The 24411-nt window shown below is 43.3% G+C and overlaps 4 protein-coding genes across 7 annotated transcripts; 2 read left to right on the top strand and 2 right to left on the bottom strand.

Moving 5' to 3' along the window:
* The first annotated feature begins 8374 nt into the window (after nt 1-8374).
* LOC147055366 (alpha-1,3-mannosyl-glycoprotein 4-beta-N-acetylglucosaminyltransferase C-like) lies at nt 8375-10164 on the top strand. Its single transcript, XM_085913483.1, has 3 exons — nt 8375-8517; nt 8612-8759; nt 8846-10164. Exons 1-3 carry the CDS (start codon nt 8383-8385, stop codon nt 10009-10011), a joined length of 1449 nt encoding a protein of 482 aa, XP_085769609.1. The 5' UTR covers nt 8375-8382; the 3' UTR covers nt 10012-10164.
* Nucleotides 10165-10474: 310 nt separating this feature from the next.
* rnf141 (ring finger protein 141) lies at nt 10475-14251 on the top strand. 2 transcript variants are annotated; one of them, XM_085915392.1, is made up of 7 exons: nt 10475-10555; nt 10816-10987; nt 11131-11239; nt 11371-11573; nt 11724-11831; nt 11902-12051; nt 12877-14251. In XM_085915392.1, exons 2-6 carry the CDS (start codon nt 10857-10859, stop codon nt 12041-12043), a joined length of 693 nt encoding a protein of 230 aa, XP_085771518.1. In that variant the 5' UTR covers nt 10475-10555; nt 10816-10856; the 3' UTR covers nt 12044-12051; nt 12877-14251. The 2 variants fall into 2 exon arrangements, with proteins under 2 accessions (XP_085771518.1, XP_085771517.1); XM_085915391.1 differs by having other exon boundaries at nt 11902-14251.
* Nucleotides 14252-14343: 92 nt separating this feature from the next.
* ampd3b (adenosine monophosphate deaminase 3b) lies at nt 14344-21540 on the bottom strand. Of its 3 annotated transcripts, none has more exons than XM_085914071.1 (16): nt 21481-21540; nt 20423-20486; nt 18330-18552; nt 18099-18267; nt 17815-17980; nt 17509-17728; nt 17233-17362; nt 16973-17167; nt 16770-16901; nt 16526-16689; nt 16313-16439; nt 16063-16226; nt 15354-15474; nt 14985-15158; nt 14802-14912; nt 14344-14704 (listed from the first exon to the last, which is right to left on the bottom strand). In XM_085914071.1, the coding sequence occupies exons 2-16, from the start codon at nt 20478-20480 to the stop codon at nt 14528-14530; spliced, it is 2331 nt and encodes a 776-aa protein (XP_085770197.1). In that variant the 5' UTR covers nt 20481-20486; nt 21481-21540; the 3' UTR covers nt 14344-14527. The 3 variants fall into 3 exon arrangements, with proteins under 3 accessions (XP_085770197.1, XP_085770199.1, XP_085770198.1); XM_085914073.1 differs by having other exon boundaries at nt 16973-17092; XM_085914072.1 differs by lacking the exons at nt 20423-20486; nt 21481-21540 and adding an exon at nt 19719-19994.
* A 1360-nt stretch (nt 21541-22900) lies between these two features.
* admb (adrenomedullin b) lies at nt 22901-24134 on the bottom strand. Its single transcript, XM_085914906.1, has 3 exons — nt 24046-24134; nt 23756-23854; nt 22901-23635 (listed from the first exon to the last, which is right to left on the bottom strand). Exons 1-3 carry the CDS (start codon nt 24132-24134, stop codon nt 23251-23253), a joined length of 573 nt encoding a protein of 190 aa, XP_085771032.1. The 3' UTR covers nt 22901-23250.
* Between the last annotated feature and the right edge of the window lie 277 nt (nt 24135-24411).

Below are 24411 nucleotides of genomic sequence, written 5' to 3'. Positions count from 1 at the left end.
TGATGCAGCTTTTTTTTTTAATTGAGATTTGTCTTCTTTCCATTCTGGAAGCAAACTTGCTCTAACCACCCTGTTGTTGAAAGTTATTATCTAGAAAATAGTGGGTGTTTAACTTTTCATCGAGAAAAGTCTGGATATGGAAACCTCTCATTGGGGGAAATGGAGGCCATTTTGAGAGTGTGGGTGTTGAAACCTATCTTTAGCAAATGTGTGAGGGTTTATCAGGGAAAGTGTGAGTGTCACCTGTTGTTTGTCAAACGAGGTGAAGAAAACGTCATGACTTGAATTTTTGAGAGGCTGTATGACCTCACGTCGTCCTCCCGCCGGGTCTCGCATGGTTAGCATGCAGCGAGTGGCGGCTACGCGGCGCGTCCGCATACAAACTTCCAAATTACCACCTATGAAATATTAACCACTCGCCTTGGTAGAATAAAAACTCTTGTGTCACCTCTCTCGAGTCGCTCGTGAAAGCCGGCTCGGCAGCTATTATGTCCGTCATGATACGGGCGAGGGATTCATTTGATTCGATGCTGCTGTTTGGGTCGGCAACAGAATATAATTTCAATTAGTGTTCAGAGCAGGTTTGTTAATTTGGTACTTTTCATGAGTTAATTTTTATTTTTTTTAATGTTTCACTTTAGTGTATTTTTTGTTTTGTTTCAGTTGGCTCTATTTTTTTTTCAAGGCAACACGACTCACACATTTACTGATAAATGATCATTTCTTATGGCTATGTTGGTGTCAAAAAGCAAGATTGCTAGCTCAGTTTCATTCTGTATTTGTTTGCTCCTTTCACACACAACATTGCTTGTTCTGCTTGTTCACCGCGACACAAGCCATCACCATCCCGACACGAAGCAGCTAATGTTTGGGATCGCGTTGCCTTGTTGGTGTCTTAAATCAGCGTCAAGCCCTTGCTGCTGTCCATCACCTGTCACGCTTGGAGTCTCATACCTGCCAGGAAAACACAAGACACAAAGTGCTTTTTTTTTTTTTTTTAAATGAAGTAATTTTCTGCTGATGCAGCCCCGCAACAACAAACAGCAAGGGGGACATTATTGCTCCGCAGGCACCTTTCTGTTCCCTTCCATTACATGTCTTCATAGTGTGTGTTGTTTTCGTTCATTTGAGTTTTATTATACAATGATAAACTCCTCCTGTATAAATAATACTGAGCGGTGATGAACAGTCCGCCACATTTTTTTTTAAATCAACAGTCCTTTGGATAAGAAGCTTCTCAATTTACTGCTTCTCATTTTGCAATGGAATGGTTCATAACAAAATGGCCGACTTTGTGTTCAATTTTGAAGCATAAATCCTTGGGACTAATTTGTGCGTCCTGTTGCAATAGACATGTCCACCCAATTTTGTGTTTATCAATGAAACTAGTGTGGAGGTGGGGACCTTGTTTTTTTTCTAACTTCACAAGGAGTGCAACTGAATATAAAATGGCTCCTTTGAAACAAAACGGCCGACTTCCTATTCTATTCAGTCTTTGAGACTTTTTTGTAACAATAGAGACAATTTTGTATCCATCATTGAAACTTGTTTCTGGGGCTCATCTTTTTTTCTACTTCCAAGGATGTCTGACTGAGTACATAATGACTGCTTCAAATCAAAATCGTTACTTTTCACTTTGTCGCATGGGTCCTTGAGACTTTTTCACACGTCCTTTCATGGTAGACACGTCCACCTAATTTAATAACATTAGTACATTTGTAACATCCCAGGGATTATAACTTAGTATTTATTGGGTGGACTATGTATATGGACACTGAAAACGCATATTTTTTTGGGGGGGGCATAAAAACAAAGTAACTGATCTGTTCTGAATTATAGGAGCGTGAAATGCAAGAAGGAGGGAGGTGTCATGCTAAATCATTGTGGATGCACAGCTGCTGCATGATGCACACACACACACACACACACACACACACACACACACACACACACACACACACACACACACACACACACACAGACAGCAGGAGACAAGCCAATGAGGCATTTGGTGCAGACACATTCTGTTTGTGACACCTTGTGGTGGATGAGAGAGGAGGAGAGAGAGAGCGAGTTAGAGCGAGAGAGCATGAGGGAGAGAGAGGATAAAAGCCAGGGATGAAGAGAGGGAGGAGAATGATTGGGACGAGCAGATGAAGCGGCGTCGCAGCCAGAGAGGAGAGCTTCACTTTCCCCTTCACCCATCCTCCTCCTCCTCCTCGTCTTCCACTTCTCCGCCGTGAGTCACGGTCATCGTTTCAGGTGAGACCACCTCTTTTTATCTACGCCCCTCCTCTTCCTCCAACTTCTGTCAGACTTGGAGCTCACTTCTTCTGTCTCCATGTCGGCAGCACAGTGGAAGAGATAATCGCACTACCTGCGCTTGTGGTGTTCTCGTTGAGAGCTGACATGCAGCATCTGGACCGACAGGGAGCATCCGCATCTTGATTGACGGCCGAGCATCATCGTTCGGCGCTGAAAGGCACGTTGCGGAAATTGCCGTGAGTTGCTGCAGATCTTCGCTGTGTTTGCCATATTTGCACTAAATGCCATCACGTGTTTTAGTCATGAGCCTTGTGTTGTTACCAGGTGTGTGAATAAGTCAAACGTGTCCTAAGTTTTTCAAAAACTGAGCGAGACATTTTACAAAGGTTGTCTTGATAATAGCCAAAATCATTTCAAAATTTCCGATAATAGTCGATGTGGGTTATACAGCCACTAGCAGGTGCCATTAGCAGCGCTAGTGGGGCGCCATGGCGGCACTGTCCGCCCCCTTAAAATATGATTGGACGAAGCCAGAAAAGTGACTTTTTAGTCATATACAATTTCTATGTGATTTTTTTTTCATGAGTATAATTTTGAATTCAGTCAAATTTGACTTTTTCATCAGTTCACTGATGGTGTAATGTATGTACTGCCTGGGAACCAGTTCAGGCTGTAATCCACCTTTCACTCAAAGTCCCTTCCGATAGGCTCCAGCTCACTCGTGACCTTGAACGGGATAAGCAGTATAGAAAATGGATGGCTGGATGGATAATTTCCCACGGCACACACACACACACTAATGTGCGCACTAGAGTGGTTGCGAATGACTGACGTAAGCAACTTCTCCAAGCAATCAAGTAAGTGCTGCTTAGTAGAAGCTACCGCTTGGTAGCCAACGCTAATCTCCTCAAAAAACAACAAAACTCAATGTAGCGCTTACCACTTACTTTTTGGCCATGACATGATAATGATTATTTCATTGCTACAGTGGTACCTTGAATTGAAAGTTTTATAATTTGAAAGACACGTTTCCTTTTCAGCTACATTGTATATTTTTATCTAGTACAATTTAAGGGGCGTGGCCTAATGAATGATGTCATGTCCTCTGACTCGTGTAGTTAGGTGAGTTCTTTCATTTTGTATTTGTGTCTTTCACTGTTTGTCTTGTTCAATAAATAGCTAATTTGTAGTTAGAAAATTGTTTCGCAACACAAAGCAAAAAAAAAATTTATAAATGGGCCATAACTTGAAAAAAAATAGTACGTTTGGGTACTTTAACCGTATTTGTGTACAAGCAATTCATATGTCCACTTTGTTTATTTCATTTATACATATGTTTACTTTTATTTATCCTCTTTACTAGTACAAAGATTACGAAGCTCCAGCCCAAATTTCTTTTTAAAAAGCGTTTAAAAAAAAAAAAATACGACATATAACATATACATGTGCAATATCTGAACCTCAAAGACACCTCATTAAAATCAATAGGTTTCCTGTTCTGACATCTTTTATGGCTACAAATAAGTCAAAGCAGTTCCCCAGCAGACGATAGTTAGCTTCGTTTAATTGCTCCGTTAAAGGGACGGCGCTGGTGCGGAAGGCCAGAGGCTGTCCCGGCAGGCTTCATTATCGCGACCGTGGCGGTGAAAGGCGGGAATACGCAGCGGAGGCAGGAGGATGAAAGCGCAGTAGACGGATATTACCTGATCAAAAAAAAGAAGGTGCCGGCAGGCGGACCTGATAAGCTTTTGCCCACGGTCGCTTCCAAGGCCGCGAATCGAGCTGGAAATACACCTCGGAATTCTTCCGTCAAATGGTGCATAAACTTAATATAGTAGAGCTCTATTTTTAGACATTTGGTGAAACCAAAATGTGATTCACTGCATTGAAATGTGGCTCTTGAAATCATTTCAGCTTTATTGCGGTACGCTCTGTGATCTCGCCCTTGTTCTTTCCGGGTGAAAAAACAGTTTCATCATTAAAGGCGGACAGAAACACGCTAAAGAAAGATTTTCAGTAGGCCGTCAACACATATACACATGCTAAGATTAGCTTAGCATGTTGTCTTGGCTGCAAAGCGCCATTTCTATACCTGCCTATAGTTACTTCTCGGATAAAACGGAGAAATATAAATTACGTACATTTTGTCTCTCAGTTTCCATCACTACAAATGATGCACTCAGTGCGCTTTGGTTTGACAGATTTCAATTTAAAAGAAAGAAGTTTGTGTGTATGTGCATGTGTTAGAGCGCGACAGGAGCATTTATCCCATCAGTCGCATGTCACGTTGTAATCTTCTTATAACGCACAGCGGGTGGAAAAAAAAAAGAAGCAGCAAAAAGCCGCTTTTGATTCGCATTTGGCAGCTCTAATCTTGTTCCCCACCCCAAATCCTCTCTGAGATGATTTTTGTCAAAAATATTCAAGTGAAAATATGAACATTCCACACACGGAATCTCGCTGGGCTTCACCGCATGTTCATTACAAGCAAAGATAAATCATCATTTAAAGTGTTAAATAATGTTTAGCCTTGTTGGGCATTTGTAATCCTATTCATTTTATTTGTCATCCTTCCTGTTCTAATCTGCGAGGATCAGCAAGATCAAATGCTGTGGATTTATTCTATTTTTTAATAATCTACTTGAATAATCCAATTCTAACTCTTGTGCATTCATATAAAAAACCCCAAATTAAATATCTTTATAATTTTTTTACTTTTGGGTGGATCCCTTCATTCCTAAAACGCCAAGAAGTTTAAATTGTTATCAAGCAGGAGGTGTCATCCCCAAATATGAGCAAGATGGTGAGTCAGCCACTACCAGGCTTGTCGCCATGGAGACCAACATCTTCCCTTGCATCTTATTCTCACTTTTCCCGGTGCAAAGCTCCCCAAGTAGCGATCACACTTTCTTTTTCTTTCTTTTTTTTTTTTTTATTATTTTTTTTTTTTACACTGCTGTCTGCTTCTCCTCATGAATTTTCCTTTTGTTACCCCCCACCGGTCCCCCCCCCCCCCCCCCCCATCTTTCCATTAATGTATGTTGTCATGTGTCCTCCCTGATAAACAGCCACATGTCACTTTGACATCAAACCACCTCGCCCACACTCACGGATGATTGGCACGTCCCAGGTGATGTCATCCCGCAGCCGTGATGTACCATAAAGCAGCTCTCATAAAATAAAATGTCTTTATTGTAGTCTCCCTTCCAGACAAAAAAGCTCCTCCATCTGATCATGAATTATTCATAAAATATAGCAGGCTTCTGAGTGCGTGCGGAAAATACAGTTTTATTTTTACATGCAACATTGCTGAATTAGATTTTCAAAAAATATGCGCCTAACTGGAAAATTACATTTTATTGTTAGTTTAGAAACTGAATTATGCTAAAATTAGCACGGCACAGATTCCGGCAAGCGGCCTTTATTTTTGTTTGTCACATCAGTATAGTGAGCAATCATGCTTCAACTATTTTTTGTTGGCTAGTTGATGTGTTGTTAAGTAGCATAACTGGTTTGTTAGTTGTGCCTTGATTTATTTGTTTATTTGGTAATGACCTAATAACGGAATTGCATCAAAATTAGACTGGGCCAAACAGAAACTACCATTAATTTGGTAGTAAATTAATTGGTTACAAGCTAGTACATTAATAAGCTAGGTGGTTTTTCATCAGCTAGTTAATTAGCTAGCTAGCTTAATTACACAAAGCAATCAATAGCGATTGGGTGCAGATTTGGATAGGCATTGTTGTTTCTAATTAAAGTGAGCAACATTTTCCTTCACTCACTCACAAGCCAGTTTACATTTTGGTATCGCTCCATAGAGGATGGAATCATTTATTTCTACTGTTTGGCCAGCCCAGCCGTTGGTTTGCATGCATTTTTAAAAAGACATACTCCCTCCTGCATATCAGCAGGACAAGAGTAATTGCTGGAAGGGGAGAAACTAACTGCATGCTCCTCCGCCTCCCCCCTCCGCCACCTTTTGATGAATAAGTAAACACCTACAAGCCGGCAGTTGCTTTAAAAGTCTCCAAGCGGGAGGACCGACAACCGGCTGTTTACTCGTTGATGATCGCACTTACACACATGTTGCTTGGAGAGTCTGCGTCAGCACTCACACATTTTTGCATTTCAAAAGCAGCGCCTTCAATTCTTTATTCCCGTGTCCACTGATTATTTACATTGTCACGTGTCCTTTAATATTTGTGTTGATTCAGCCGCTTTGCCAAAAAGATTCTTAATATGATAACAATTATCCAGGGTCAATCAAAACCAATTCTTTTTTTTCTTTTTTTTTTTATCTTTACCAAGATAGTTTCAATTCATTCAAATTGTGCCGGTGTACCTAATGAGGTGACCAGTGTCAGTCCTAATCTGTGTGAAGTGACGAGGGCGTAACATTCATCATTTGAAGTTGCAAAGTCGAGCAGAATTTTGATGCATTACTGTGAATTAAAATGGCCCCCAAAAATCAATCAATGCGGCTGCTGGACCAGGAAGGTTAAAAAAAAGGTGCTCACATCGAAGGCAACGAAGACGTACAGTACCAACCACAAAATTTGAAGCCCTTTAATTCACAATATTTATGAAATTGAACCAAAAATTAAAACCTGAAACCTCATAACATGGCAGCACAAGGCTAAACTTCTTATGTGTGATGGTCACTTTTCAAGGAGGACACTTTGAATCGAAAAACAAACTCAATCCATCCCCGCACCTTTAGTGCGACGCTTCCTCTGCAGTTAATAGCATCGTACATTATACCGGTTATTCACAATGGCAGCTATTCAACTGTAGCCAAAGTACAAGGGCTGTGACGAGATGCTCGCTGAAAAGCAGCCAAAGGCCAACAGAGCGAAGACGCTGCATTTTAAATAGCAGCCTCAGCGCACTGGATAAGAAAATGGGTCATATTTGTTTCCTGACACGTTTCGAAAAACGAATGTACTTTTCTCACACCTGCACCTCACGGGGCTCCTTTTTGTTATCCTTCGATTAAACGGACCAACACTGACTGGTTACCAGTCCGGGATGTGCCATGCTTCTTTGTAAATTCTAAATTCCCATTTCCACTCCAATGATGCTGAGGTGTAGTTTGCTGCGGTGCTGAATGTTTAAGGTGGAGCGGTTCTGTAGCCGACGCTAATGAGGATCGACGCTTCTCGCTAGTGGTGACTGACCCACATTTAGTGCGCTGCCCTGAGGCCCGCTGTGTCGGGATGGGGAAGAACGACCATGCAGGACGTTCTAGTATTTGAATAAAAAGACTCTCTGAGTGAATCCAGATATGTTCATGAGCTACAATGTCGGCTATGCTAATGCGTATATTCTAGCGACTTACGCTATTAGCTTGTCAGGTTTGCTTCAAGTTTGATTTTATTGTCCACAATTTAACGCGTGTCTAGTCACCGTGGGACGGTGGGAAACGTCATTTCCATCTCTTTGTGTGTCTTAACGTGAAGAAATTGACAATAAAGCAGACTTTTGACTTTGTTACAGGAAGCCATTTGCGTCTTCTGCCCAGCCTGCTTCCAGGGCTTACATTATATATCAAGACAGCATCCATAGCAACATTTAGCATTGCGGTTGATTGACGTAGCCTGTCCACAGTGTTGTGTGCGTCCACGTTATAGTAGAGGCTAAACGCGTTATTGATGCGTTCCCGCAGTGAGTCGACAGCCCCGCAAAGTCAAAGCAAAGCCAAAGCATCAATCACTTGGCGTGAGTCGCGTTTACAACAAGTGTGTCATCCATCTTGATGAGGCTGCGCAGAGAGTGCAGGGGTCCTCCGCAAGGGGCATCGCCGCTTTCCACGCAAAGTGGGATTAAATGTCTCACTGAAGGGCACCTTGATGGGAGGCGAACCTTTCTCACCATCAAATATCAAAAAGATGATTGGCATTCAGGGCCACACGCCAGGGGGAAAAAAAAGATGATGGAAGAAGCAACAATGTAAAACAAACAAGATGGCAGAGATGTGAAGTCAAGTCAACACAACGGGGCATTATTCATTCGCGGACTTCATTTCCATATCAATTGTGAGCGAGAGAAGATAAACAAGAAAAAAAAAAAGAATGCAAGTTTGTTTTTTCATGATTGCTGATAGTGAGAGGCGGCATGCTGAGGTTGATGCGGAAGTCTGCGGACAAGATGAGGTGCCTGAGGAAAAGATCTACGTTGCCTCTACTTGGCTTCCTGGTCGCTTGCCTGCTGCTCTTCAATCTCTACGTGGACATGGACGGATATGTGTTGGTGAGTAGTCGCGTTATACTGAATGGCTATTTGACGTCTAAAGTCGTCAATGGTAGTGAATGAGTTTTTTTTTATTGTCGTTATTTTCTAACAGGAGGCAGAAAAGCATCAGCTGGGCGAGGCGTTGATGCATCACTCTAGCTCGGAGCGATACATCCACACCTTCAGAGACCTGTCCAACTTTTCCGGGACCATCAACGTGACATATCGCTACCTGGCGGGATTCCCTCTGCCACGCAAAAGTGGGTATAAGTAACACTCCGGATCCGGATTTAATAGACTAATCTTCACTGTCAAAACATGATTAGCATCTTTTGTTCCTTGTCAGAATATCTGACCATCGGGCTGTCGTCGGTGAAGAGGAAGCGAGGGAACTACCTCCTGGAGACCATCAAGTCCATCTTTGACCAGTCCAGCTACGAGGAGCTGAAGGAGATCGTGGTGGTGGTCCACCTGGCCGACTTTGACTCCGTGTGGTGCGAGAACCTCCTGCAGGAAATCAGCCGCAAGTTCTCGCACCACATCATCGCCGGCCGCCTGCTGGTGATCCAGGCTCCCGAGGAGTACTACCCGTCCCTGGACGGACTGAAGCGCAACTACAACGACCCCGATGACCGGGTGCGCTTCCGCTCCAAGCAGAACGTGGACTACGCCTTCCTGCTCAACTTCTGCACCAACCTGTCCGACTTCTACATGATGCTGGAGGACGACGTGCGCTGCTCTCGTAACTTCCTGACGGCGCTGAAGAAGGTGATCGCCTCCCGGGAGGGATCCTACTGGGTGATGCTGGAGTTCTCCAAGCTGGGCTACATCGGGAAGCTCTACCACGCGCGGGACCTGCCGCGCCTGGCGCACTTCCTGCTCATGTTCTACCAGGAGATGCCGTGCGACTGGCTGCTTATCCATTTCCGCGGGCTGCTGGCCCAGAAGGACGTGATTCGCTTCAAGCCGTCGCTCTTCCAGCACATGGGCTACTACTCGTCCTACAAGGGTGCCGAGAACAAGCTGAAGGATGACGACTTCGAGGAAGACGCCGTGGACATACCCGACAACCCGCCGGCGCGGCTCTACACCAACATTGACGTCTTCGAGAACTACGACGCCGCCAAGGCCTACAGCGCCGTGGACGAGTACTTCTGGGGCAAGCCCCCGTCCACCGGAGACTTCTTTGTGGTGGTTTTCAATAAGTCGGCTAAGATCAGCAAAATCAAAATCTCCACGGGTTCCGAGGACAGACAGAGCGACATCCTCCATCACGGCGCTGTGGAAGTGGGTCACAGGCGCATGGAGGGCAGGCAGGATGGCCAGTGCGCCTCCTACATCACTCTGGGGGAGTTCAGAGGCGGCAGGGTTGAGGTCCAGGACGTGGACCGCAAGATTGGTTTTGACGTGGACTGCGTCCGAGTTGTGGTGACAGCCAGTCAGAAGGAGTGGCTCATTATCAGAACCGTCAGCCTGTGGACCACACACACCGGCAGTCCATTAATCAAGTGACCAATCAAATCATTCGTGCGTTCATGTTGGACGAGATTCAAAAAATAATATTTTCTTGTGTATTTTAGTCTTCAACTATTTTTTTCTCAGTCAAGTACTATTCAGAGTCCATCCTTTCTACTTAATTTTCCTAATATAAAAACAAAATATGTTCATGTGTCTGCTGTCTTGTTTTGGAAATCAAGCTGATTCAAAATCATGTTACACATACCGTTATCAGCGCCGATCCGTTCTATTTATTATTCCATATCTGCTGAGTGAAGTGATTTTCGCTGGCTGAGAGATTCGGATTGGCAGGTGAGTTGTTTTACTTTTCTGCCATCTAGAGACCATCCTAAGTCATTACATCCACTCGTCTTTGGATTCGTATAGGAAGGTCGTGTCCTGATTGGATGAAGCTACAGTCCAATCGCGTCATATTGACAGAGGAAAGAGCCAATCAGATACCACGTTTCTTAAATGACATCATCACAGGGCGACAGATTCATATCAACAAACAACAAGCTTGCTGTGGCGAACTTTCGCCAGATATTTGTATTATTACGTAAGCTATTATTTTCTTAATCACCTCATAAGTGCATTATTAATACTTGAAATCCCAAAGATGATCTTAACGCTTTCGTTTTCCGTGTTGTTGGATGTGACGCCTCGCAACCAAAAATGACTGTTTTCGAAATGCTAACAACTTGCATGTGCCAGCCGAGCGTTATTACAGCCGAACTTGCGATCATGAATGATCCACCATAAATATACGAGAATTACTCAATTTCATCGGCAATTTCTTCCATTCTGTGTGCACTGCAGAAGTGAATGCCCCTGGTGCGTCACTTGCTGCTGCCTTTGGAATGGGCCAGCAGATCTCAGGACAAGTGGCGCGTATCCCTGAGAAGTTGCTCAAACACGTCGGCTTGATGCGGGACAGCGGCTACCTCACCTACGAAGAATTTTTGGCCAGGGTGGCGGAGCTCAATGACTTGTAAGCACACATACATACTTTAATTGTTCATTGTGCACATTGATCATTTTTTTATGTATATCATCCACCCTCATTGGCGTCGCTGGTAAACTGGCCTTTTATCCATATATTGGTGGATAATTGAATTTTTCTGCTCTTGGCAGGACCGCTAAACTAGCTGCCGGGCAACATAAGCACCTACTATTTGAGGTCCAACCGGGATCTGATGCCAGCGCCTTGTGGAAGGTAGCTGTCAGGATTGTTTGCACTAAGGTGAGAACAGGAAAGAGCAACATTCAATCTTCACAGTCATCTTATTTTGTTTCACTTCTCACGTGCGCCCCAGTCATTTGCGTTTGCTTGACTCTCAAGTCATCATGTGACTTGCTCCGCTTTCCCGCCAGATCAACAAGAGCACCGGCATGGTTGAGGCGTCGCGCATCATGAACCTGTACCAGTTCATCCAGCTGTACCGTGACATGACCAGCCAAGCCGTTGACGTGCTGGCCACAGAGGGCGCCGCCGCCACCACCACCACCACTCCAGAGGCTTCTTGCATGCCGCCTCTCGCCCCTGACGCCTGTCAGGCCAGCATGTGGATGGGCAGGTTGGTAGGAAAACAATCAAGAATCTGTTGGAATAAATCATTGCATGTCCAAAGGTTATTGGAACCAAAAGCTAATGATTAGATTCCAATTGATTTGATGCCTGACCCCCCCCCCCACACACACACACACACACACACACCCTCCTGCAGAGTGAAGGAGTTGACTGACGATGAGGAGTGCTGCATCTGTATGGACGGCAAGGCCGACTTAATCCTGCCGTGCACTCACAGCTTCTGCCAAAAGTGCATCGACAAATGGTAAGCTAGGTCACGCTAACAATGCAGCAAAAATGCTAACATGCCGCGTGCACTTAACGTGTTCCCGCAGGAACCGCAACTGCCCCATGTGCCGCCTGCAGGTGACGGCCGCCAACGAGTCGTGGGTGATGTCCGACTTCCCCACCGAGAACGACATGGCGGGATACATCCTCAACTTGGCCGACGAGGCGGGACACCCGCATCAGCCTTGACGCGACAAGTAAACAAAACACGTCAATTTCACTGAACATTCTCTCGTGGCTGGGAGTAGGTGTGCTGCAAAATGTTGCAGGAGGTCGCATGACACCAGAAGCTCCAAAGTGGAACAATCCGTTCCATGAAAAAAAATATTTTCCCATCGGAACTCATGTTCTCGGGTCAAACTGGTGCCATCATAAAATCCTCATGATCCAATCCTTATTATTATTATTTACCACATTAACTCATTGAAGTAAAAAAAAAAAAATCCCATACAAAGGTTGGCCATTATAAACACTTTATTAACCATAATAGCAATGGTTTAAGTCACATTTTAACAATCTTTTTGTTGTAGTTTAAGTATAAAAACAAATGAACCTCTTTCAATATTTGTATTTCCCCCCTACCTGAATCAAAATGGGCCCTCAAACGTTTTATTACCTACACCTATTATTCTACTGTAAAACAGCCTACTGTATATAATAAAAAACAAAAAACTGTCATCTAGTGTTATACTGTAAATTCTGGACGCATATTAGCATCAGTGTCAAAAATTGACAGTGAGCACAATGTGCTAACCATCAGGGCGCTGTGCTGCCTAATCGTTATAATGTGGATGTAGAAGAATTAGTTTTAATGAGAAAGTAGTCGGTATGCACTTTTGTATTTGAACAAATCAATCGATCGACTCTCAATAGTGTAAATTGTTCGCTGGCGATCTACCCATTAATTACTTGCCGAGCGCACAGAATTTGGTTTTTGGCGAAATATATATATATATATTTATTTTTTTTCCCCTGGAAAATTCTGTTTAAAATACAAATTTGGCTTGTGTTCCACTTTGTAGGTTCCGCCATGTTTAGCAAGCAAAAGAAGACAATGTTATGACATCAAAGTCCTTATTATCGGAAATCCTTTGACCCTGTTCTGTCTATGCATACATTGGGAACTTGATGTTTCAAATGAAGCATATGTTACTCTCATGCCCCGGCATGTGGGCAAGGAGAGCCACAGTCACTGATGCACTTTTGCTCATTTCTTGAACAGAATAAACATTTACATGTACAAATACAAAATAAGACACACGCAAGGAGCTGCTGCGGGCCACAACTCACGCCCAAGCTCTCACACATAAGCTTAACGGCCAACTTGACTCACGAGGCCACGCCCCTTAAAGGCACACATACAATACAATTGACTGTATTACTGTAAATTCTCTTCAACTCTCTTCCATTCTCTCCTGTTATGTTGTTGCACATTACGGTAATATTTTTTAATAATTAAGTGTCTGGGTCATGAAACGAATGAAACTGACATTGTTGTGGTTGTCACTTCTCACTGCCTTTTCAATTTCACTGTATTTGAGATCAGAGGAAACCGGAAGTTCACATGAAGGGTACACATTTTAGTCATAAACATGCTTTCCCCCCCCCCCCCCCCCTGTTGTTATAAACCAGCATGTTGCTATGTAATTCATATCCCTGATGAGCTTATGAATAATGAATGACATTTAGTTTGAAGAATTGTGAAACACTGCGCCTTATTTTGACCATTTATGTGAAATGTTCACATTTAATCTGCACACGAAGTACTGTACTTTGTTCCAGATTTTTCTGAGCCTTCTATTGAGTGTTTGAAACAAATCTATCTGAAAACATGTTGAATTGTTCGAATTAGTGAAAAGCTATATATTAGATAGATTAGTTACCTTTATTGCTGTGTATACCCAGAATTTCATTTATAAAATCTATTTTGTGTGGATTTAAGGTTTATTGCATAAAAGTATAATAGAAAAATGTATATTGTTCAATTTTACCCGATTTATTGCTGACTTTGCTGTACTGTTTGCACTACGACAAATTATATCATTTGTCTATTTATTTTACATTGATTAGTTATTCTGCCCACTTCTAACATTTAATTCTGTGAGTGTAATGCATAGTATGGCCACCAGGTGGCGCCTTAACACCGAGGAAGGGGGGAGAGAATCACATTGATTGATAGTAGCAAAAGTACGTATTTCTATTTTTTTAGCTTTTAATTCCGTCATTGCAAAGCATTATTCGACCTACTCTTTTTTTTCAATTTATCTCATTTATGTAAAAGAGTGATAATGTGTATTATTAAATATTATATGCAACCTTGAGCTTTTCTTAGGCTCCCCAAATCTGCTTTAATTTGTCTTAATATGGCTGGATTGAGGCATGACCGCATTATCTTGAATAAAGACACCTTTTGCACTCATTTGCAACTGCATTTTTAAAACTACAAATCAATATCAAATTAATATACAAATAAACATTGTGTACAATGGTAATAATTGAAAATGCAATGCATCTTCATATTTAAGTTTATTTACACGTAGACATTTTTAAGAATAACATTTCACATCTAAACTTGTAAAAAAAAAAAAAAATCCTACTCTACGTATTCTTAAAATTATGCATTTGTCAACTCCGTTTTCTTTTTTCTTGTTGAATAGGCAAAATGTGCTCATGTCACTCTACCGCTGGAATGGTGGCGTCCGCTTTGACAGCGTCCACTAAAAAGCTGAGTTCGTTGCATAATGTTTCGTGGCGGTACGCCATCCGGATTTGCGCCACGTTTGTGCGTTTTATCTCGTTGCCCTCGGGGCCGTCTTGCAGATAATTGGAGCCCAGGAAATGTTTCTTGTCCTGGAAGCAAGACCAAAAAAAAAACGTGGATTATGCACACAGATTTATATGAATTAAAATTTTGTCCAGCACAAAAAGTTGGAAACAAAGTGTTCACCTGGTGCGACAAACCACTTTGCAGCACGCTATTTCTGGCGATCTCGCACAAATCGCAGGTGCTGAGTTTCCAGAGCTGAGCCGCGATGGCGTACTCCTCCATCAACGCTTCCTGGGAATGTTTCAACTCCAATTATATCTTCCCCCTGCAAACCCGCATGTGTCGTCGTGCTGGGATTCGAACCTTTGTGTAGTGGAACTGCATGGGGTCGTCGGTGGATAGCGACACACACAGGCCCTTCTGGAGAAACTCCCGTAGTGGATTTTTGGAGTATTGCAGGAACAGGCTATTGTTGCTCAGCGGTGACATGGCGATGGGGACCTGGGCCAGGTAGTAGAGGTACTGCAACACTGGACTCTTGGTGGACAGGAGATGTACCAAATGAGGATTTAAGGATTTCCAAAATCAGGGAATGCAAAATGTCTCGGCAAGGTGAGATGAACATATTGTGATCATTTTGAGTCTTTTGTTTTGATTCTCCAAATAGCTTTTTTGTCTTACAGAAATTGTGATGGAAAAAAGTTTTTGGGTAAAAGCACAAAGCGGCATTACCTTCTTGAGGTTGAGGCCGTGGGAGATGTTATCCGCTGTCAAGAAGGCGGACACCAGGTGAGTGATGGAGCCAGCTTCGCCACAGTGGGGACGGAACTGGAAGGTGTTCAACCCACGCTCCCTAAAGAGGCATGCAAAAAATGTGGCACCATGACTTGGTTTCTTTGTCTGGGATTTTTTTTTTTTTTCCAGTATTTATTCATTTTTAGTATTTCTGTAACCTGGCAAGCCACACGCACTCCAGGTTTCCAAGGCACGCTATTTGCCGTGGCTGTTTCTTGTTTTCAAAAAGACGATAGTTTTTTATTATTATTATTATTATTAACATCAAGCATTAGAATAACCATTTCTAAATAACTAGAATTACATTGAGTCATGAAAACCCCATCTGATGACAACACTGGAAGGATTTACATTAAAATAGATGTTTGTTTGTTTGTTTGTTTGTTTGTTTGTTTGTTTGTTTTTTTAAGAGGGCGGGGTGTCATGTCCTCTCTCCGATGATCAGTTCATTTCAATTGTTTGCTCGGGTTTACCCGCCTCAGAAATGCGCTCGATGAGACTACCCAGAGCCAATCGCTGGTCTGAATTTCTTGGAACATGTTTTTACTGTTTGTTTTTTGAGCGGAGTCTGTAGAAAATATGTCAAGTCTGCGCCCAACAAGTGAAGTGAAAACACCACTGAGTTTTACCAAACAACATTTCTCACCTGCGCAGGTTGTTGAGTACCATGATGTTGGCATACATGTAGAACAGGTAGTAGGTGTACGGCGGGTTATCGTCTGTGGTCCACGATTCAGGCTTTGGACTTTTGTAGGAGAACAAGTGGTCACTGTGTTTGGACTCGTCATCCACGCTGTCAAATCCTGTCACCTGCAGAAGGAGATGAACATCCACAGAGGAAGAGGAATGTTAACATGACTAAACCTTTAGTTGGTTGATGCTAGTAAGGTATTTACATATTTTAGAAAAACATGAAGCGCTGGGTGCTTTTGCGGGTTGATTGTTGCCTCAAAGATGGGGATGAAGATGTTCTCGAGCATCTTTGCAAAGTTTGTTATCAGTTTCTTTGACCTGAAAATGTCACTGTAGGACATAGGAACATCAATGAGATGATATTGATGAATATTCACAAAGTCTTTTTGGACCTAGATGGACCCAAGAACACTTACTAGATCCGAGGAACCTGGATCATCCATCTCAAATTGGGTGAATGGACTTTGTGCTGAATAAACCAGGTGGCAAGCCCCTCCCATTCGCTGGCCGATCGTCCGTAAATGGACAGACGAGGCTCGGCGTGTTGGTACTTGCTCTCCTCCAGGTCCTTTGCCACTTCCTGAAACAGATAAATTCTCGATATACTTTTGAAAATTCGATTGTCCTTAAAACTGTTACGTGTTGCTCTGATCAACTCACTTTGATGAGACGTGCAAAATAATCTCCCTCGATGTAGTTGTCAGTCTTGAGGTAAATCTCTCGCAATTCGCTGGCACCTACCGGGTTGTACTTGGAGTTGAATTTGTCAAAGCGATGGAATGTTTGTCTCCCCTGAAAGGATTAAAGATAGACTATTTACATTTGTGGCATTGACCACTTCAATGCTTTTTTTTTGTCCTTACAGCATGCACGTCCAGAGAATCCACCGTGAGGTCGTAGGGGTCCATGTTGAGGTTTTTGAAGACCTGCTCCAAGGTATACTTCTGGCCACCCTTCTCCAGGACTACACGGCTTTTCTCCGTCTGGTAAGTGGTCTTGATGAACTTCAACAAGTGCTTTTGATTCATGCAGGCGGCAGCATGTATGTGCGTATCCACCTTTGATCGAACGGTTGGGTTTTAGAACTCAAGTACGGCAATGATTTGGTAAAACTCCAACCGACCTTTCTGACGTTGTAAAAGTCCCTATGTGGAACACTCTTCAGTTCCTTGAGCTCAGCCATTTCATTCATCATTTCATGAAGGTAAAATTTGGAGGATAAAAAGTTCAGTCGTCTGTGGCAGTAGGTTTTTCTGCAAGACATTGGGGGAAATGTCCTTTCATTTAAAGACGCCAATCCAATTAAAATCTTGAACGTCTATGGCAGTGAATGCATTCAAATAGGAATGTGTCGATTTTTTTTTTTTTTTGTCAACTGTGCCATATCGATGATGCTTACGTGGGGCCATCGGCAATCATGGCAAGGACGTGGCTCAGGTCGATTGCAAAGGTCTCAAAGTCCGGGTAGGGGAGCGTGCGAGGCTTCTGCTGTTTTAGAGCCTCTGCGTTGTTGTAAACGTGAACGATACCGTCCTTCACCTGCATCTGGTACTCCAAGTTCTCGGGGATGCCCTCCACGGAGTACGGGTCCTCGTCTTCACGGGGGAACGGCCAGATCTCTACAGTTGAGAGAAAGATCTTGAATAAAATTGCGACCAGGCGGGGGTTTACTGTAATTGGCCCAAAACCAAAACGATTTTTTAACCTGGCAAGACCTCGTCCTCCTCTCGCCACGTTTCTCCCTCTGCGTTTCGAAGGAACCGGGCAATGGTCCTGGGAAAGCGGTGGTAAGCCAGCCGGGCGTACTTTTCCCTGATGAACAGCGCTTTCAGGAGACTCTTGGCCGCCTGCTCGTAATCCTCTACGGTGATCTGGGATCAGCGCATGAATTCTGTATCACATCGGGGAATCTAAATAAAACGCTTACTTGGCTTTGGCCGGTAGCAGCTGCAGAAGGGCGCCGCCGTGAAGGTCGTTGGTCATGTTTACCCCGGCGCAGTAGTCTCCGCTGATTGTCACTCTCTGGAAATCGGGGAAGCTCTCTGAAAAAGACGGCTCGGGCGTGGTTGGAGAGAGCACGGGCGAATGCGCCAACAGGCTCCAATCTCCGGTGGGAATCTGCAGGGACTGGGAACGCTTCATCATGAAGGTCTTCTTCCTGGTGGAGAAAATGGCTCGAGAGAAAATTGACCAAATCTATCAGGTGTGGAGTGGTCATACCTCATGACCGTCTCCTTGGACTGCTGCTCGGCCAACTCTTTCTGTAGCGTGCGCTCGCGGTCCTCTCGCAGACCGATGGGACAGTCCTCGGGAACAGTGAACAGGGCCATGGCGTCCTTGGTGTCCTCCTCCTTCAAGGCGGAGGCGTAGACCTTTTCGGCCAGGAGACGTACCTTCTCATCCACATCGCTCATGGACATTTTGGGGAAAAGCCGTGGCACCTCTACAAACGTATATAGATTTGGCTTTATTTTAATGGTGCAACATGATGCTAGTAGCTAACCGCTAACAGAAGCGCAGTTTCTCTGATGGATTCAAGTGTAAAGTCTCAGCAGACCTCACTGTGCAAAGTCAAAGAGAATCTACATGAAATCCGGTTTTTATTTTTTACCGTCGACTTAGCGAGTTGCTAACATGTAGCATGTGTTGCTCTATGCTGGCCACCAGGGCAGTCATATGAAGTTGAGCCATTAGCGGGAGGGGAGGCCTGACCTGCTTGAGAACCTGACAGGCTTTGAAACCCTACACCAGTAAACATGTCCCATCCAGACTTGGACAAGAACAGAGTCCATTAACCCTTCCTGAGACCACACAGCGCTAACTACTAGCCTAGCATGGAGAGTGCGGTGTTTTTTACTCATTTTTGCAGGTTTCTGTGGCCAGGGAAATGATTCTTTGTACATTTTGTGGAAGTGTTTTCCTTGGGGGTTAGGCTGAGTTTCCTGCTGTCAGTCAAATGTAGTTTGTAAACTTTGACAGGAATCAAAACATGTTACCAAAATTCCAGCTTGTCACTGAAGTGGGGATGTCAATATAGTTTCGCTTCTCATGATCTTTTGGCCTGACTGGATTGGATTTCTCTCCGATTCTGTTTTTAAACTGAACTTAATATGATGACACAAGGGACAGCAGATGTTTTATTGAGTTAGCTGAGTTTGTGAAGGAACCTAAATGTAGTTTGTCGTGCGCCCGTACGAGTCTGCCGTCGCCGTGCGAACGCGTAACTTTATCTTCACACGTGCCGCTACCCTGGCACACTGTCCGTCTGTCCGTCCGTCCATCACGGCCTCCGTGCTTCTATAGGCGTGTGTGCCTGCCATAAACGCGACAGCTGAGCAATTCCTCGCTCGACCTTGACCTACAACCCTGGAAAACGACAAAACCTGACCGGGCAGACGTTCCTACTTTATAAGAACTGATCATTTCAATTCATACAAATTGATAACATTCACTTGTTGGAGATGAAGCAATTAAATGGTTTATACTTTGCAAAAAAACATATTTTCCGCAACCATGGTTACAATCCCTATTAAGTAGTATTAACTTTCCAACTTTCAAAAGTTCTGGTAATTTTCCAGTACGGTGTGACGAACTTTTCTTGTATCCTACCTTCTGTGGTGAATTTGGCCATGCTGCCTGCTTCTACTCGTTTGTTCTTCTCGCTCAATACTCATATAATTTGCTCTGCCCTCTTCTGGAAATGTCTTGCTCGTTTCCTGGAGCTGGCACCTTCTCATCTGCCCAGTATCTTCCTCCTCACTGAGCTTTGAGCTCAGTCTGTTTATGCATTCAGGTGGCGGCAGTAATGACGCCTTGGTCTGGCGTGTCCATCCTCACGTCTCTATTTTAGGCCATTGGGAACGTCATGGCTACTGGGGGTGGTTGAAACTGGGGGTGGTGTCGCAAAAAAAAAAGGGAAGCTTCTAGATAGCAACGTAAACATCTGCCACCAGGAGGCAGTATAATACATTCGTCATTTTATGCAAAGTATTTTATATGCCTGTGTTACAATCTGTCTACATGTGTTGCTGCACCAGTTGTTGATCATATCTTTTTAAGCATTCACCTAGCAGCCTTTTGTTAAATGAAGGAATATTTACCATGGCACCCGCAATCAAATTGTGATGAGTGCTCATATTTTGGTTACACTCTGATCAAATGAGCTGTTTATGCACTCGTTAAGAGTTTGAGTCTTAGCAGCTTATTGTAGGTCGGTGGGAAACAATGTTGGGAGGACAGTGCGGCTAGAATATAAATAGACGCTGTTGACAGCCCGCTGACAGTGGCTGGCTGGAAAGATAATAGCCACTGACCTCTCCCAAGGCAAGGCGTGGATTGCTGCTTGCAGAGGGTTGCTTCCCTTCTCCTCATTGTGACCTGTGAAGATTAACAAAGGTCAACAAGAGGGCCCCAGTGTGCACAGGTGTTTGTAAAATGAGGTCACCTGGGGTAGCTCGCAAAATATTGATCAGAGAATAATATTGAAAACGCAAATGATCTATTTATTCTTCTAGGCATCCTGATATTCTAAACATGGCAGTCTGGTTAATATTGCATTTGTGGAATATGAATTAAGCAGCAATACCCCGGACCCCCCCCCCCCCCCCCCATTTTTATCCATCTTAGGGGGCGGCCATTTTGCCACTTTCTGTTGATTGAAAATGACGTCACAGTACGTAAGGGCTCAGGTAATGACCATTCCAGGCCTCACGTGCTTTCTGAGTTTGGTCATGTGACATTCATGTGTGTGAGTGTGTATGTGTATGGAACCCAATTTGAAGTTTGTTAAACAGCAAAAACAGATGAAGTCCCAGCAATAAAACTGCTGAGTCATGTTAACAGGAGGCTATCTATAGAACTTTCCGTTCACTTTCCTTTAAAGGCCAAGTCTTTATTGACTGGAGGAAATGCTTGCTCTGTAACTGCTTTTCCCATGCTGATAGTGGAATGTAAATGTTGATGTCCTTTGTTAGAAATGTGCTCCCTTCTCTTTATTTTCTTCACTTGTTGTCTGGAATTACTAAAACAATTAATTGCGGAGCACTTGCGCTTGTTTTGTCACATTGACCCAATGTACCATTTACCACTACAGAGATAATATTTTTGGTATTATTTTTAATCATATCCAATGTATATGTATGTATATTTACAAACATCTATACAAATTTGAAAACATCTTTTGCAAAGCCCAAATTATTTACACATATTTCTTTAAAATGGACAAAATTAACACACATTTGAATGAATAAAAAAAGTTGCAAAAAAATCAAAAACTAAGTGATCAATAAATACATCTTTACTTTAAGGGGAAAATAAATCAATCAATATACAGACATTGGCCTGACTTTAAAATGGATAGTGTCGTACTTACTTAATGTGTTGAAATCTGCCGAGCGTCTTACTGCACATAAAACGAGAGCTTCAAGTCCCAATAGAGGAAGCTGAGCAGGAAGTTTGTACATCATTAGATGAAGGCTCAGTAAAGGGCGACGCCCTCCTGTTCTTTTTAGGATTGTATATGGTTCGCTTAAATGTTATACATCAAACTCATGTTCATGATAAATATTGTTTTTTTCTTGGAAAACATGAACAAGTCAGATTAAGAAGTACAGTAGGATTCTGCCAGTGACCAGAACCAAAGGACAAATAGTGTGATGATAAACTATTTTTAAAAGGGACGCTCCCTGGGTCAGAACGACCCTCTTGGCGGTTGCGTCGACCTAACAGTCAGTCCACAACTTGTTACTTTTCTGTTTGTGCTTCCTTTCTTGCCTATTAATAGTAAAGATGTCGTTGTGGTTGTTGTTGTTGTTGTATTGTGTTTATTTCTGAGAAACGGGCAGTACAACCTGACACCATTGTAGCTTTTACTGCTGGTACATGAGCAAAATGTGAGCGTTTGATTTCATCCAAATCAGAAAACAAGCAGTTTGACAATAAGCAAACTGCACGCCTGTGACTCGTCGCTAGATGGCGAGCTATCAATCGATTGATCGATCAATAGCTTCCTTTTCATTCCATCTGTTATAGGCTCAATGGATTCCTTTTTCTGGATGGCTCAGTGGCGCACTGGGCAGCACGTCCGCCTCACAGTTAGGAGGGTACGGGTTTGATTCCACCTCCGACCCTCCCTGTGTAGAGTTTGCATGTTCTCCCCGTGTCCGCGTGGGTTTTCTTGGGGCGCTCCGGTTTCCTCCCACATCCCAAAAATCATGCTCCGGTTACCGTTTGTGGCAATTCCTAATCTCCTCTTGCTTCTCTTTCCTTTCAGACAATTACCTTCCAGCTTATAAGTAAAACTTTTTCCGCTTCCTCTTTTGAAAAATTGCAAATGCCGTGAATGTATTTTCTTTTATGCTCCCTCGGCCAACGCCTCATCTTCTGAGCCGGATTGAATGAAGGTTGAAGGGACTTCTTCTTTTTCTGGGTGCCACGCTTGATTGAGTCATCGCATTCCAACCGGATGAAATATTTGGAAATGTTTCTTATTTCAAATTTTAAATGCAACGGATGCACTTTGTTTAAAAATGGCCGTACGCTTAGTTTGTCAAATGCAGTCCATTCCAACTCCAAGCGCTGTATCTAAAAGGAAGTCTTTAGAAAAGACCAAATACTTCACTGAAGTTACAACCCAAAAAAAAGCACTTCAAAACGTACAAGCACATTTCAATTCATTAAAACATGGAAAAAAAGTTGCTTTATTTCAGTATATTACTAAAACTAAATTACTTACAAATGACTTAACAGCAGGAAAAAAAAGGGCACTAGAAGCACATGGGATGTGTGTGGCGATGACTCTTGAACATCGCACGCTAAAACTTTGCTTCTGCCGTCATCGAGCGCTTCTAACAACTTATAGTACTTTTGTATTGGACGTGGATTTGGCGCCATCTTGTGGAATTTTGAAAACATTACAGTCTAGCCAAAGAGTTTTAGGTGTCAGTCGGTGAATTACTGCGATGTATGAAATTCACTTTCTGAACTAAACTACTGAAACAAACAAGATTTTTCAGCATATTCCAATTTATGGAGATACACCTGTATATCAATAGACGACTGCAAGATACTTTATTTACTCATACACATTTAATAAAGCCCACTTGACGGACAGTTCATTTTCTTTCAGATACTTTTTTTTTGCCTAGCAAGCTCCGTCTTGCTTAGTAGGCAATGCCGTTAATAGCGCTTGCTGGGTCGGGCGAGGTCGCTCCTCTTCACTCTGCGTCCGTCCGAGTGACTCGTCGAGAGGGGACTTGTCTGTGGTTAGCAAGCACACCCAACAAGCGATCTCCTCCAGCTTGGTGTGAGGCGCAGGCGCGTCCGTAGGAGCGTCCGTAGGCTCGTCGGTTCCTCGGCGGCGGCGGCGCCCAATGGATTTCATCTTGTCTTTTGGGGCGGTGGCCACCTTTTTGTCATTGTCGTGCATCTGGCTCAGGCGGTGGATGAGCTCGTGGTAGGAACATGAGAAGAGGAAGCAGCCGGAGGTTTTGGATGGCGAGCGTCGCCTTCTGATGTTGAACGGCAGGCTTCAAGAAAACCAAGTTCTGATCATACGCTATATCTTTGAAAACTTTTCATGACAGTCGAGGTTATTTGGATGATGCAGATGTTCATCTTGGTAGACTTGAATCTTTCAATTTGTGTACCTGGAGTCTGGTAATTCCATTTTTATGTCTCCACCCTGCTGTGGTGGTCCAATGAGGACGGTGGACACGTCCCTCTTCATTGCCAGACGCCCTTTGAACCTGAGACACACAGGAAGGAAGTAAAAAGTTTGAGGCACAGTTCCTGGTGGCTCAGTAGTGAAGTTTGGTAGAAAGAAAAAAAACCTCTCAAAAGGTAATTCCTGAAAAGAGACGTCCATATGGATTTGGATAGATGGACGACATGAAATTGCGCAGAAGGTTTCCATCAGTTTGACCAAAGTGTGGCTGACCTTTTCCGTAGCGCAATGCTCCTCACTTGTGGCATCATCGCTGTAAGCACGCAGCAGCAGCAGATGAGTGTGTGCAGCGCGAGCCTCATGTTGGCGGGGGGGCCGGCCGGCGAGCGAGCGAGAGGAAGATGAAGTGCACAAAGATTCTGAAAGTTCAGACAGTTAATTTGACTTTTTGCTTTGTTTCATTAGGATCAATTCAATGAAGGAACAACTGCGTGTACTTAAAAGAACAGAAAAGTTGCCCATTTTTTTTTTCCAAAATCAAAATATTTAATTAAGACATTACCATGCAAGGGAAAATAAATACGAATAGTATTTTTGAATCAAAGTGAATTTGAAAAAACATATGTTCTAAAAAAATGC

This window comes from Syngnathus leptorhynchus, chromosome 6 (genome assembly GCF_054491065.1).
Source record: "Syngnathus leptorhynchus isolate UIUO chromosome 6, UIUO_Slep, whole genome shotgun sequence".
In the NCBI taxonomy this organism is placed as follows: Eukaryota; Metazoa; Chordata; class Actinopteri; order Syngnathiformes; family Syngnathidae; genus Syngnathus; species Syngnathus leptorhynchus.
This window is presented reverse-complemented; position numbering and strand designations above follow the sequence as displayed.